Raw genomic sequence first — 13,534 nt, forward strand, 5'->3', positions numbered from 1 at the left:
TCTGAAGAAGCCAATCTTGAATGCTGATTTATAGTGGTTGATATTTCCAGTCATTCATTGTTTCAATGTATATACTATGCATAGGGTAAAATTATTATTTTTGTGAAACTATCTTTAATTGGCAACTCTAATTTGCTTAGTTATAATAAGAAATGTTTGTCACTCATGTACCTTACGATATCGCATTTGTTTATTCATAAAGGTAAATGTCTTATATTTGTTGTTGTCCTATGAGTAATGCTTCAGTTCATAAACAGCAACATTTTATCAATACCTTAAATATGTGATATAATAAATCACGGAAGACTTATATGATGCTATAAAATAAAAATGTAGGTTTCTTAAACATTTATGAACTAATTTTCTCGTTGAAAGTGATCAAGATTCGCAGAATAACTGAACAAGGTTGATGATTATTTTTATATGGTTTTAATAATTGTTATTTCTTAATGGTGCATAATTGTGCAATATTTTAGGATTTCTTCAATTTTCGTCCACGTTTTGTTTTAGGTTCTTGTCTTCAATGTGCTCATTTTTTACTGTCACTAAATTGCATATGCCACTTTTATTACAAGGTTTTGTCATCAATATCTTAATTTTTATGGTCAGTAAATTGCTTATGCCAATTTTATTACTAAGTTCTTGTCATCAGGGTGTCAATTTTTACTGCCACTAAATTGCATATGCAGTTACACAATCTCTACATAGTATTAAATGAAGTCCCCAAAAAGGGTCTGTGTGTTTAAACTTGCAAAACTCGAGAACTACCCGGCCGATTTCGGTGAAATTTTCACAGTTTGTTCCTTTAAGTCCTGAAAAGGTTTTCAGACCAGTTCAAAAAATTGAATATCATTCGATTAATAGTTCTTTTTTTATTCCAATTTAGGCCCAATTTTCTCATAAATTCCCGATGATGGGGGTGAAAAATTACTTGCACATATTAATATTATGTATCGTTGGGAAAGAGTAGAATTTTCCGCGTTCTACGCAATTTGTTTCAATGATCTAACTTAGTTACGACGGGAGTTATTTGCGTTTTTAGCTCGAATTTGTTTAGGCTTAGCTGAAATTTAGGCACTACTTTCTTCATGAAATCTATCAATAAAAAGTGAAGGGATTGTCCCACAGTTTTCTTTTTGACACCATTGGAAAGAGCTTCTTTTTTTACTCCAGATCTAACTGGACCTATGGTAGAAAGTTTAACCCTCTATTTCCATTAGAAAAAAAGTTACAAGCGAATTAAATCAAGTTCAAAAATCTGTTCTCTATACAAGTTTTTAATCATTTTATTTTCCGTTTCCACGGTAACGCTTTTTGAATCCATTGTTTATTTCCATCTTTCTCATTTTCAATTCTTATACTTATTTTACTTTGTGTTTCCATGGTTACGCTTTTTAAATCCATCTTTCTCATTTAAATTTCTTAAAAGTATTTTAATATTGGTCATCATTGTTTGGAGGGGAAATTTTGCATGATGGTTTTTTTTTTTCCTTTATTTAAGCCTGATTGTTGAATATACGTCACTTGACACAATTTTTATTTTCCAAGTAGACCGGGCAAAGCCGGGCAACGCAGCTAGTCATATATAATTATTACTCGCTTCATTATTTCCTTATTCTTTTATATTATAGGCCGACGAGAACAACTAAATCGAGCAACATCGTTCTTAGATGCATCAGTGGTATACGGTGCGAATTTACAACGAATGACGACGTTGAGATCTTTCCACAAGGGTAATATGATGGTTTAGTTATTTTTGTATTAAAAAACAATCATTTTAAAGGCATGAGAACATAGATACGTGATTCTTTTTAATTAAATCAAACTTCCACTGGTTGGACGTGAAGCAGTTTACCATTGGTGCAAGAGACGAGAAAATTTCCCTTCCCTTAGGGTTAGTGTACAAACTGCCTAAGTGTCGATGATTAATGGTGCCATCTATCAATGGTTAATCCTGTAACTACGATCTGACTTGACTTGTTTCTCTTAACGCCTAGTGGCGCATGAGGCCGCTAGCGTGGCATTCCATCCCAAACGGTTTAATGCCGCCTCCCAGGCACTACCCCCAGCTTGGCAAACCAAAGGCATTTCTTTCTTGTATGGCTATCTGAAGCCAGGTTAGTTTTGGACGCCCGCGCTTCCTCTTGCCATCAGGGGTCCACGTGAGAGCAGTTCTTGTAGAGTCTATTGCTTGCATTCTGAGAACATGTCCTATCCATGGACATATTCTTTAAATGCAGGCAATTGAGAAAGAACTACGGTATGTGTTATATATAATTATAGTTTCCTACAAAATGTCCCTTAGTGAAAGATCATCTCTTCCGCATTTTTGAAAAGGAGGAATGCCGGGTAAAGCGCATCTAGCAATCAACTTTCAGAAAACACAGCATTATATCATAGTACTATACATTTTCAAACCAATTTTATTACTCAGAAAATCGGTCAGTTAAATATTTTCTCAGTCAATTATGTTAAACGCGAAATTCAATGCCTATTAGTAAGTACCAATGATTCTGAGGACAAAGAACTTTGATATTTTGTCCTCACGGAATATGTCCTAACTTGAAAAAAATCTTTAAACACAATTAATTATCGCTTCTAAAATGAAAAACCATCATTATTATTATTGATTTATATTTTTAAAATTGAGATCTCTTTAAATATTCTAATTTATCTCTGATGAAATAAAAACTCAATTTTATTGTTATTCATCTACCTCTTGAACAAAAGCCCATCTTTATTATAATTGATTTATTTCTTCTACATTGAAAACCCATCATTATTATTTTCATTAATGTTTTCGAAAAGAGAACTTTTTACTCATTTATCTCTTATAAAAGGAAACGCCAAGTTTTTTTTAATTACTGATCTACCTCTTCTTAAATGAAAAACAATCTTTATAATTACTGAATTATCTCCTCTAAACCCCAAAACCCCCGATGAATTATTACTGATTATTCTCTTTTAAACGGAAACCATCTCTAATACTCTAATTTATCTCTTATAAAATGAAAACTCGTCTTAATTACTACTGATATTTCTATTTTAAAAATTTAACTACTCTCGGCATCCTGTGATAAATCAACCTGTAGTCATAAAAATGGAAACAGATGTAAGTTCAAGAAGTGTTTTGATTTTTTTTTTTTTTTCCTTTAATTTTCCAGGTCAGCTTGAGTCGCAGAGGATCAACAATGCTTCCTTTATGCCTTCTTCTGACGAATCAGATTATAAATGTGGTACTCCTAGAGAGCCGCTGAAGTGTTTTGTAGCAGGTAAGTCAATCAATCAGTGCAACATAATTTTATACAACAGCTGGAGCCCAAACGTGTAATTTTGTTTTTGCCTTTGTTAGAAAACCATAAGCTATATATTTATAGCTATTAAATCACAAGCTGCGACAACATACGTTAATTTTCATTTTGAAATAATGTAATGTCAAATTTAGTCTTTCTTTCTCTGTTTTAAATACGTTTTGCTTGTTATAATATTAAAAACTAATAGTACCCGCACGGCTTTGCCCGTAGTTGAAAAGTAAAAGGTCATTCGGTTCGCCTGTATATTTACAAATAACGGATGACGAATTTCTCGTCAATTGGCTGTGTTCATTCGCTCTCCCATTCCACGTCATGATAATTTCGTAATTTACTCGTCCATCTTATGATAATTTTGCTCCGAAAAATGTTCTTAAAATTGAAATTTAAAAAAATCGAATTTTCGAAAAATCGCTTCGAGGTGGACACCCCCATGCTACAAACTAACTTTGTGCCAAATTTCATGAAAATCGACAGAACGGTCTAGGCGCCATGCGCGTCACAGAGATCCAGACATCCTACAGACATCCAGACAGAGAGACTTTCAGCTTTATTACTAGTAAAGATAAAGATAAGTCTGATTTTGTGAATTTCCATAACAAATGCGTTGGTTGAACTGACTACAAAGGTTGGTAGAGCTATAAGCTGTGTACCTTTAGGTTTACATTTTTAAATTAATAAAATTAAAGCCATTCTGTTTGTTAATTTTCATGTGTTATAATATGAAAAGTGATAATCCGCTTTCAGGAGATTTAAAAGCCAATTTGTTCTGTACAATGAGCTATTAAACTATGCATCTCTCTATAATTGTTAACTTGCAATTCAGCAAAAACTATAAGCTATATAGCTTATAGTTGAACTTAAAAAGCCAAACATAAAGTCCTTAGTTTTGTTTGCTTATAATTTTCATGAGTTAAAATATTTGAAATGATAATCTGCTTTCAGAGGATTCAAGAACCAATGTGATGGTTGAATTGACAGCAATTATCACAAGCTATATAACCTACAGTTTTTTTTTCCCTTGAATTAAAAAATGAAGATAAAGTCCTTCTTTTTGTTTTTTAATAATTTCAGGGTGTTAAAAATAATAATCTGCTTTCAGGATATTTACGAACTAATATGTTGGTTGAACTGACAGCCATTACCACTGTGTGGTACCGAGAGCATAATCGCACTGCAAATACATTGCACAAGCTCAATCTGAGGTGGACAGATGAAACATTATTTCAGCAAACTCGAAGAGTTAACTATATATCTCTCTATAACTATTAAACTAGCAGCTCAGCAAAAACTGTAAGCTATATAGCTTATAGTTTTCGTTTTTGATTTTAAAAAATCAATTATAAAGTCTTTCGTTTTGCTTCCCAATAATTTTCACGAGTACGAATGTTTGAAATAAAAATCTGAATTTCAGGGAGGTTCAAGAACCAATATGTTGGTAAATTGACAGCAATTATCACAAGCTATATAGCCTATATTTTTCATTTTTTACTTCCTTTTTCCAAAAAAGGAAGTATTGTATTCGCGAAAAAAATTTCACTCAAAAATCGGCCTTAATTTCCATTTTTCTCATCCCCGAATGAATGTTAAGGTTTTTTTTCGACACGACCACACGTGGATATATGCCTGGGAACCTACAGACACCCGAAATATCCATTTTGATGACCCCCGAGTTAATTACAACGATTTTTCTCGTGACGTCCGTATGTACGTATGTATGTGCGTATGTGTGTATGTGTGTATGTATCTCGCGTAACTTAAAAACGGTATGTCCTATAAAGTTGAAATTTGGTACGTGGACTTTTAGTGGGGTCTAGTTGTGCACCTCTTTTTTTGGTTGCATTCGGATGATTCTAAGGGGGTCTTTTGCCCCTTTATGAGGGGAAATCATTGTAAATTTCGATGTAAACTCAAGTGGTGTTATAATTTGTCGGGCACTTGGCGATATATCGCCAGTCTTTAGGTCGCCAAGTTTTGTCGCCAACTTGGCGATAAATTTGGCGTTTTTTTTTTAATTTTAAATTTGATTTTAATTTGGCCACTGTTGGTGATATTTAGAAAGTAAACAATTGAATCACATTAAAATTGCCAATGATGGGGAAATGACATTAAATTGGAGTAAACGGAAGTCATGTGATGCGCACATCAGCTCGTTTAATTTAAAAAATCAAATATGAAGTCCTTTCTTTTGTTTGTTAATAATCTTCATGAGTTTGGGTGTTAAAGTAATAATCTGCTTTCAGGAGATTCACGAACCAATATGTTGGTTGAACTGACAGCCATTACCGCTGTGTGGTACCGAGAGCATAATCGCATTGCAAATATATTGCACAAGCTCAATCCTAGGTGGACGGATGAAACCCTGTTCCAGCAAGCTCGAAGAATTCTGATCGCAGAGTTGCAACACATAGTGTACAATGAATTTCTTCCTTTATTAATGGGTGAGTATTCTTCAGTGATTGTCAGACTAATTTCTTTATTTTCATGCAGCTTCTTCAACGATCCCTATTTAAATCCAATAGGTATACATACCCTTAGGGTAGATCCTCCGTGACCTACTTTCCGACATTAATCTGAGCCGATAAACCAAGCAATTGGTTGGTGCAAAGGTGTCAACTGTTAAAACCTTTGGGGCAGAAATATTGTGAGGCAAGATATAAAAATAGGGGTTTGTTAAACATTTATACGTTTTAATTCACTGGTTTCTAAAAGGAACTAGTTTTGCTACATTTATTTATTAAAAAAAAAATTTCACGTACGACTGAAAGTAATCCTGAATAGCAGGATAACTTTAAACCTGATTACTATTTTGTTTTTAACATTTTTTATGGTTGTTTTTTTAACTGTAATAACATTATATGCAATAACACTATAATTGTAAGAGAGGGAGAAATACAAACAGAAAAATAGTGGGCCAAAACTATCCTGAAGAAACGTAGTGCTTATTTTATCACAATAATTAGGGCGAGAAATTCGTAAAAATAGAGTGAAAACTGTTTAAAGGAAGGATTAATGAAATGAATTTCGAGATTTTAAAAACGGTTTTTAAATTAGGAGTCTGAAAATATTAGATTTATTCAAATTAAAATCGAGAATCAACAATTTTTTAACCGGTATGTAATCTATATATATAAAAATGAATGTTTGTCTGTATGTCATCCATGAACTCAAAAACTACCCGGCAGATTTGGCTGAAACTTTCACCGTTTGTTATTTTTGGTACTGGGAATGTTTATAGACCAGTTCGAAAAAAATCCGATCGATAGTTCCTTTTTTTATTCCAATTTAAGTCACAATCCATTATATAAATACGAATAAAATTATCGGCTGCAGAAATTAATTCGCGTGAAAGATCTCATTAATAAGAAGTTAGCTGTTGCCATTTTTCTTGAGTTTGAACAAATAAATTCTTTCTTTATTGTTTTATGGCAACGGGGGGATTTAAAACTTTTTCTATTTGTTATTTTTAGCGATTGATTGATCTTGCAAACTGCGTGAGTACAAAATTTTTAATATAGTCACGGCTTCACTTGATAATTGGACCGATTATTATGAAAATTGCTATATATATATATATATGTATTTTTCCACGGAGAAGGTGCATAATATGCTCAGTGAAGCCACTCGCCACCAGGTGGCACTGCAGAGTAGCAACTTCTGCCCCGTTCAACCGATTGTCATGAAAATCAGTATAATGATGTATTTTTTTGTTGGCGTAGCAACGCGCGTCGGGTACAACTAGTACGTAAATAAAATAAAAAAGAAAAGAAAAATCCGCGAGTGCAATAATGGATCAACAGGTTTTTTAGCTGCATCGAAACGTGTTTCGTAACTAGGGAAATTCCTGTCATTAGATTAACTAAATCTCCAATTCTTTGAGAAAAGTTAATTTATCTTGCGAATTTCGCAAAATCTAAAAATTGTTGCAACCTATATGCACATTGTTATTCGGTTGCAAAAATGTGCAACCTTATATTAATCCATTTTGACACGCTTGTATTTAGTGGTTTTCACCGGGGGAAAAAAAATTTAACAAAAAAGAGATATGCAGCTACAGCAGGGTGGAGCTAAGTTTTGAAGTATGAAATATAATTTCCTCACCTCTAATTTTGTTTATTTTTATGGAAAAAAACAATAAGGCAAAATTTTAACATGATCTAACACTATTTTGTTCCGTGATGGGAAAAGATGGTGATGCGCATGATTAATATTTGCAACGTATGAGGATTTAATTTAGTGTTAACAATATGTAAATACATTTGTTATTGCAATTTTAAGTCTTAGAAGGCAGTACTTGGCTATGTGAAACTATAAATAGTAGAGGGATGTGGGGCTAAGTGAAATGGTGAAATACTCACTCCGCTACCTACCCCTACCTACCCCTCCGCTAGGTTACACCGCTACCTACCCCTAATACTAACGTACTACTTACCTAGTAATATTTTAACTATGTAGTAACATACTGTTTGACCGCGGATTGTATGTAATTTGGCAATCAGCCAAGTGAAAGCGATTCCATCTAAATGAATCCAATAGGGGAGATGGAAAAATAGCGATGGGATTTTGAAGCACGCGTTTCATAATTTCACCAGGGCCTTATTTATTAATTGTCTTTATTGAAGTGAAAATGAGTGGAAACACAATGAGTTTCTATAGAAACAACAAAAAGGAAATAAAATGTTTTCATTTCGTTCGGAAATTTAAAAGCAAAATCGTGTAAACTCCAAATTATGTTGAAAATAAAATAAATCTATTAATTTTTGAGTGAGAATATCGATCGAATATAGTTTGATTTAAAAAAAATTGCAGTGAATAAATTGCAATTTTTATAAAAACTGGGTAGAAATAATTAAGGGACAAACGCGCACATCTGTCAGGAAAACTACTATCCCTAAAAGGTAATAGACGCGTCCATTTCCGTCTGTAAACCGGATATTAGCCTTTCCATACAATCCGTGGTCTGACAGTATATCCGTTCTAACCTGCAAGACCTCTGTTTTCGCAACAGTAAGTCCTAGATGTCTACTTCCATTTGCAAAAATGTTCAAAATCAGATGCAGGGTTTAGGTATTGAAAGTTTGGGGCAAAAATAAAAATGAGTCAAAATGTACAAATCTTAATTGTTTATACGGGCCCTAGGTCTCCCTTATATTCAGGGAAATCTCCATTGAAAAATAATTCCAACACAAAAAGTTTGACATTAGTACGATCAATATTCACAGAGATATGAAACGCAGTGTTTTGTGACTTACACCACTTTACACTCGCCGTCAATAACACCTTTTGGAGGAAAATATAGCAGTTAATAAGGGTATACATAAATTATATGTGCATATAAAAAATGATTTTTCAAATTGATTGAGGTTTTGTAGTGTCTATTTGTGAATTATAGCATAACATTTGCATTTATTTTTGATTAGCAATGAAAAATATAAATATTTTGTTTTTTTACTTCGACAACCTGTCATTCTTCTGACAGAGCTTTAAGTTCCTATCTCATCTTCAAAATGGTCCCTTACATTTTTGAACTCAAATACCTCCTTGAGTTTTGGTCGCACAAATATCAAATATTTTGTGTTAGTAATATATTTTAATTGAGATTATTTACCTAAATATAAGTTCGGGGACCTAGGACCCGTATAAAAAGTTAAATTTTGTATTTTTTGACTCATTTTTACTTTTGCTTCAAACTTTCACTATATTAACTCGTCATCCGGTTTTGAATATTTTTGCAATTTGAAGTATGCATCTACGATTAAAGGTTGTGGAAATTTAGTTCTTTCAGGTTAAAACGGAACACCCTGTATAGTGCATTTCAGTCAAGAAAAAATTACCCCTGAAAATCAAAGCACATAATAATAGAAGCACTTTTCAAAAATTGATACTCAAATTGTAATATTTTGTTGTAAGTCAAAAAATATTTTGATATTATCAAATGATAAAATTCTTGTTATTAACGTTTTGCATATTGATTGGGAGCTTCTAATATTCGGCGCAGTATTAGTTTAATTAATATTTAGCTCATTTGTATTTTAAATATTTTTCACAATTAGTTAAGTGCATGTGGGGTAAAATGGAAGGGGCAAAGTGAAATTAGTTTATTTCGTTTACTCATTCAATCATTTACTAAATCACTTACGTATTCATTTATTAACCAATTTATTTTTATTTCTTCAATTAATAATTCTCTGATTAATTCATTCATTCACTCATTTTCTTATTCATTCCTTATTTTATTCACTCATTTATTTTCCCTCGTGTATTAATTAATGAATTTAATTATTTATTAGTTTATTGTTTCTTTATCTTTTCATTTATTCATTTATCCTTTTATTTGCTCATTAATTTGTTCAAAAATATTTTTCACATTCAAATAGAAAATATTTCATTCGAAAAATATTTTCTTTTTCACTTTGCCTCATAAAAAAATGAAAATGTTCCACTTTTTTTTAACAACTTTACTGCCAAAAATTTAAAAAGAAAATTTCAATGCAAGTTTTATCTTAAAATACAATGTTCTTTGTTTATGTACTGTCATTTTCAAAGCAAATTTTCAATTTGTTAATTTTGAAAAAGCTCAATCATCTGAACTATTTCACTTCCACATTCCCCTATTAAAAAAAAACAGATGAGCTGTTTTCTGTGCATTAAGCTTCGTTTATAAGATTTTCTGTTTTTACTTAGCATTTAGAAATTAAGTCTGTTTTGGCTTAAGATCGAAGTCTTGGTTTTAGTTCTTAAAGACTTAAGAAATAAAACCGAAACTCAATAGTTATAAAAAGTTGTTAAGCTGAAGCAATAAAGCTTATTTAATGCCCTAAAACCATAGGATATTTTATAAATTGCAGGGTTGCCTACTGCTCCTCATTTTGCAGAGCTGCTCTGAAAAAAAAGAACGAAACTCCACAGCTCCACAAAGTAGTTATTTTGCTCCGCATTTCCCGTTTGGTCTTAATTCTAACCAGACTCACCAAAGATTTTAGCAAAATTAAACTTATTTTGAAAATACTTTGTTAGTTTATTATGACAGGCATGCAAATATGGTAAATTAAAGATGCTTATACTCAAAGCGTGACATAGCGTTTACAACTGTTTTATTAATTTAAAAACAATTATTTTTATGCCAGTGCTTAAAATGATTATCGAAGCTTAAAAACGATTTTAGATAAGAGGTTTACATTTTGCTATATTGATTTATATACAAAAGACCGAGCTGCTCCGCAAAATTTTAAAATGCTCCTCAATCACCACAGATGCTCCTCAAGTAGTTCCTACAAGGTTGCCGACCCTGAAGTAGTAGTTGGGCTGGAAAATGTAACCCATAATCTTACTGTAAACGAGAAAGTTGATCATTTACCAGTGCTAGTTTCTGGGAAAGAAATTTCTTAATTGTATGCAGTTCCAAAGCAAGACGTTAGGCAGCAGTTGTTTTTGAAGTACGGCAGAGTGGACAACATCTGTGCAATGTGTTTTGACTTTACCAGCTCAGACACTCGTCCCAATAACGCCCCCCCCCCCCCCCCCCCCGTCTCAGTTTTGGTCTTCTATAGAATACTAGTGGTACCCGCACGGCTTTGCCCGTAATAGAAAAATTAAAAGGCCTTTTGGTTCGCCTGTATATTTACAAATAATGTATGGTGAATTTTCTCGCCAATTGACTTGTGCCCATGTTACGGTTCCTCGTTATGATAATTTCATAATTTACTCGTCCATCTTATGATAATTTTGCTCTTAAACTTTGAATAGAAAAAGAACCACATCGAATTTTTGAAAAATCGCTTCGAGGTACACACCGCCACGCTACAAACTAACTTTGTGCCTAATTTCATGAAAATCGGCCGAACGGTCTAGGCGCTATTCGCGTCACAGAGATCTTGACAGACAGAGCGAGATCTGGACCGAGAGCCTTTCAGCTTTATTATTAGTAAAGATAATTACTCATATATTGCCGATAACGTAGAAAATAAATTTCATTCTAGGGGATGAAGCGCTGGAAGAGTATGAACTAAAGATCAATCCCAATCAGGTTTACAGAGGATATGACGACACAATTAATCCTAGTGTCTACAACGTATTTGGCGCTGCTGCATTTAGATTTGGGCACAGTTTAGTACAGGTAAAAATTTGTTTCATTATTTGCTTCATTAACCCTTTCAGACCTGGCGTCCGGTATACCGGACATGAACTTTAAACAGCTGCTAATCATTTATTAATTGAATAAATTACTTCATTTTTTTCGTAGTTGACTCTGTACAGTCTGCTTATTATTATCTGTACAAGAATTTTTCATTTTGGGATTGACAACATAAAGAAATAGGGGTTGGTAGAATGGGACTGGCTCATTTTCCCAACCAGGGATTCTCGTCGCAAAAGCGAGTTTTTTTCAGTAATCACGATTGCTTGTTGCTTTCATTTGACTGTTTTGATGTGCTATCATTTTATTTTCCCACCTGCACCCTCTGCAGCACCACCGTCGACCGGGTGTCGCAGCTCACGATGCTGCTCCTCTAGCGAAAACCGTCTCCAGGTTTCGTCAATATCCAACACTTACACGCATACATACACAGACCAAGGGTTGAGTGTGCCAAAAATGCATTATTTTTGGTAAAATGTGCGATGATGTAATCTGTTCCAATGAGGAAAAGGTTAATTTGGATGGACTATATGCTTTTTGCTACTTATAATACGATGTCTGAAGCAAAAGAATCCCGAAGCGTACATTTGGTTGGAGGCGGCTCAGTAATGGTTTGAAGAAGTTTCGCAAAGGACGGAATTTTCGTTCATCACTTCTTCGGTAGTAATTTTTATGTTTGTCTTCTGTCCTTCCATTAAACACATTTAAATCATGAAATTCATCAATTTTATTCCTTTTTTAATTGGAAAAGTTCAATATGCCTCGTTAAAGACTGTCTAGACAAATTGGTGGGGAAACCTCTCACAGAGAAACTTTGGTGAGATTTGAGGTATAGCAGTTGCATGTTTGGCAAGAAACTTTTTTTCTTGTAATTTTTCTCACTTTGTCAAGTGAGCTTTTAGTGTTAGGAGACTGGCGTTCTATCGAAGTCTTGCGCTTTTTCAATCGAGTAATGAAAAAACGCAGCATTACATTGTACAAACTATATCACGTAGTGTATAATTTTAGCTGAGTCGTAAAGTTACTCATGGGTTAAGTAAGTTACCTTGAACTTTGATCTTTAAGAAAGGAAAAAAACTAGAAGCTTTGAAATCTTTTAACTAATACAGCCAAGAGTAACACGTGCTGTTTTGCATTTTTCTAAGTACTATACGAGGGAAGGTAGTTAATCCCATAGTTATTTCTGCAGGTAATTTATAGCTTTAGCAGATATCTAGACATATAGCGAGACAGATAAGGTTTTCGAAAGACTTTGGAAGATCAAGTAATGTGCGAAGTTTAAAAATTGCTCCAAATATTCATAGGCTTGAACTTTGACCTCTGTTCAAGTCTAAACAAGGCAAATAACAAAAGAAAGCACTTCAATTTTTCTCATCACAGTACTACCAATACATCTCAATTTTTGTGAAACCTTTAGTCTCGACTATCACAAGTTTTAAAAAACTAAATGGCTCTAAAATTTTTAAAAATTTAATGGTGAAAACAACAGCTCTTTAGAAAATATGCACTTTTATCCAGTAAAACAAGCTCTCAAGTTTATACCACGACTAGTTTGTTTTCTTTTTTTTTTCCATGCCAGTCAAGAGTTTTGTTTAACCAGGTTTAAAAATTTGATTTATCTAGTTTCAACTGAACTTTCATTTAAAACACCCTGAAAACATCTCCTTCTATGCAAACAAAATTGAATTTTTTAGTACCTCTTTCCTAGAGGACTAAAAAAAACCTCTCTTCTCAAGAGAGACTAAAAATATTTTCTCCGAATCTTTTCTTTCTCTCAGATTACCGCCTAGCCCAAAGCCGAGTAGTAAAGCGTATCCTAGGCTCGGCCGAATTTTTGTTACACCAGTCAACTTTTGTTTCGAATGAATTCATAATATTTTATCCCAGTGGTGTCAACAGATCTTTAACTTAAAACATATTTATTTATATAGAAGATGAAACAGCTTCACATACGTCGTCGTTAAAAGCACGAACCCGAGTAGCATCAACTCATCGGCCGATCATCGGCCGTTCATCGAAATCCGATCAAACTTTGATCGGTCGATGATCGGCCGATGATCGGATTCCGATGAGTTTTCATCGGAAATTG

The 13,534-nt window shown here is 33.4% G+C and overlaps 1 protein-coding gene across 1 annotated transcript in view; it reads left to right on the top strand.

Moving 5' to 3' along the window:
- Nucleotides 1–13,534, top strand: part of LOC129227861 (peroxidase-like) — a 78,810-nt gene that overhangs the window by 29,871 nt on the left and 35,405 nt on the right. The window contains exons 2-5 of the mRNA XM_054862480.1: nucleotides 1,632–1,681; nucleotides 3,165–3,272; nucleotides 5,555–5,752; nucleotides 11,291–11,427. Of these exons, the coding sequence (XP_054718455.1) occupies nucleotides 1,632–1,681; nucleotides 3,165–3,272; nucleotides 5,555–5,752; nucleotides 11,291–11,427 (493 nt within the window). The remainder of the gene's footprint in view (nucleotides 1–1,631; nucleotides 1,682–3,164; nucleotides 3,273–5,554; nucleotides 5,753–11,290; nucleotides 11,428–13,534) is intronic.

The sequence above is a fragment of the Uloborus diversus genome, chromosome 8 (assembly GCF_026930045.1).
Source record: "Uloborus diversus isolate 005 chromosome 8, Udiv.v.3.1, whole genome shotgun sequence".
In the NCBI taxonomy this organism is placed as follows: Eukaryota; Metazoa; Arthropoda; class Arachnida; order Araneae; family Uloboridae; genus Uloborus; species Uloborus diversus.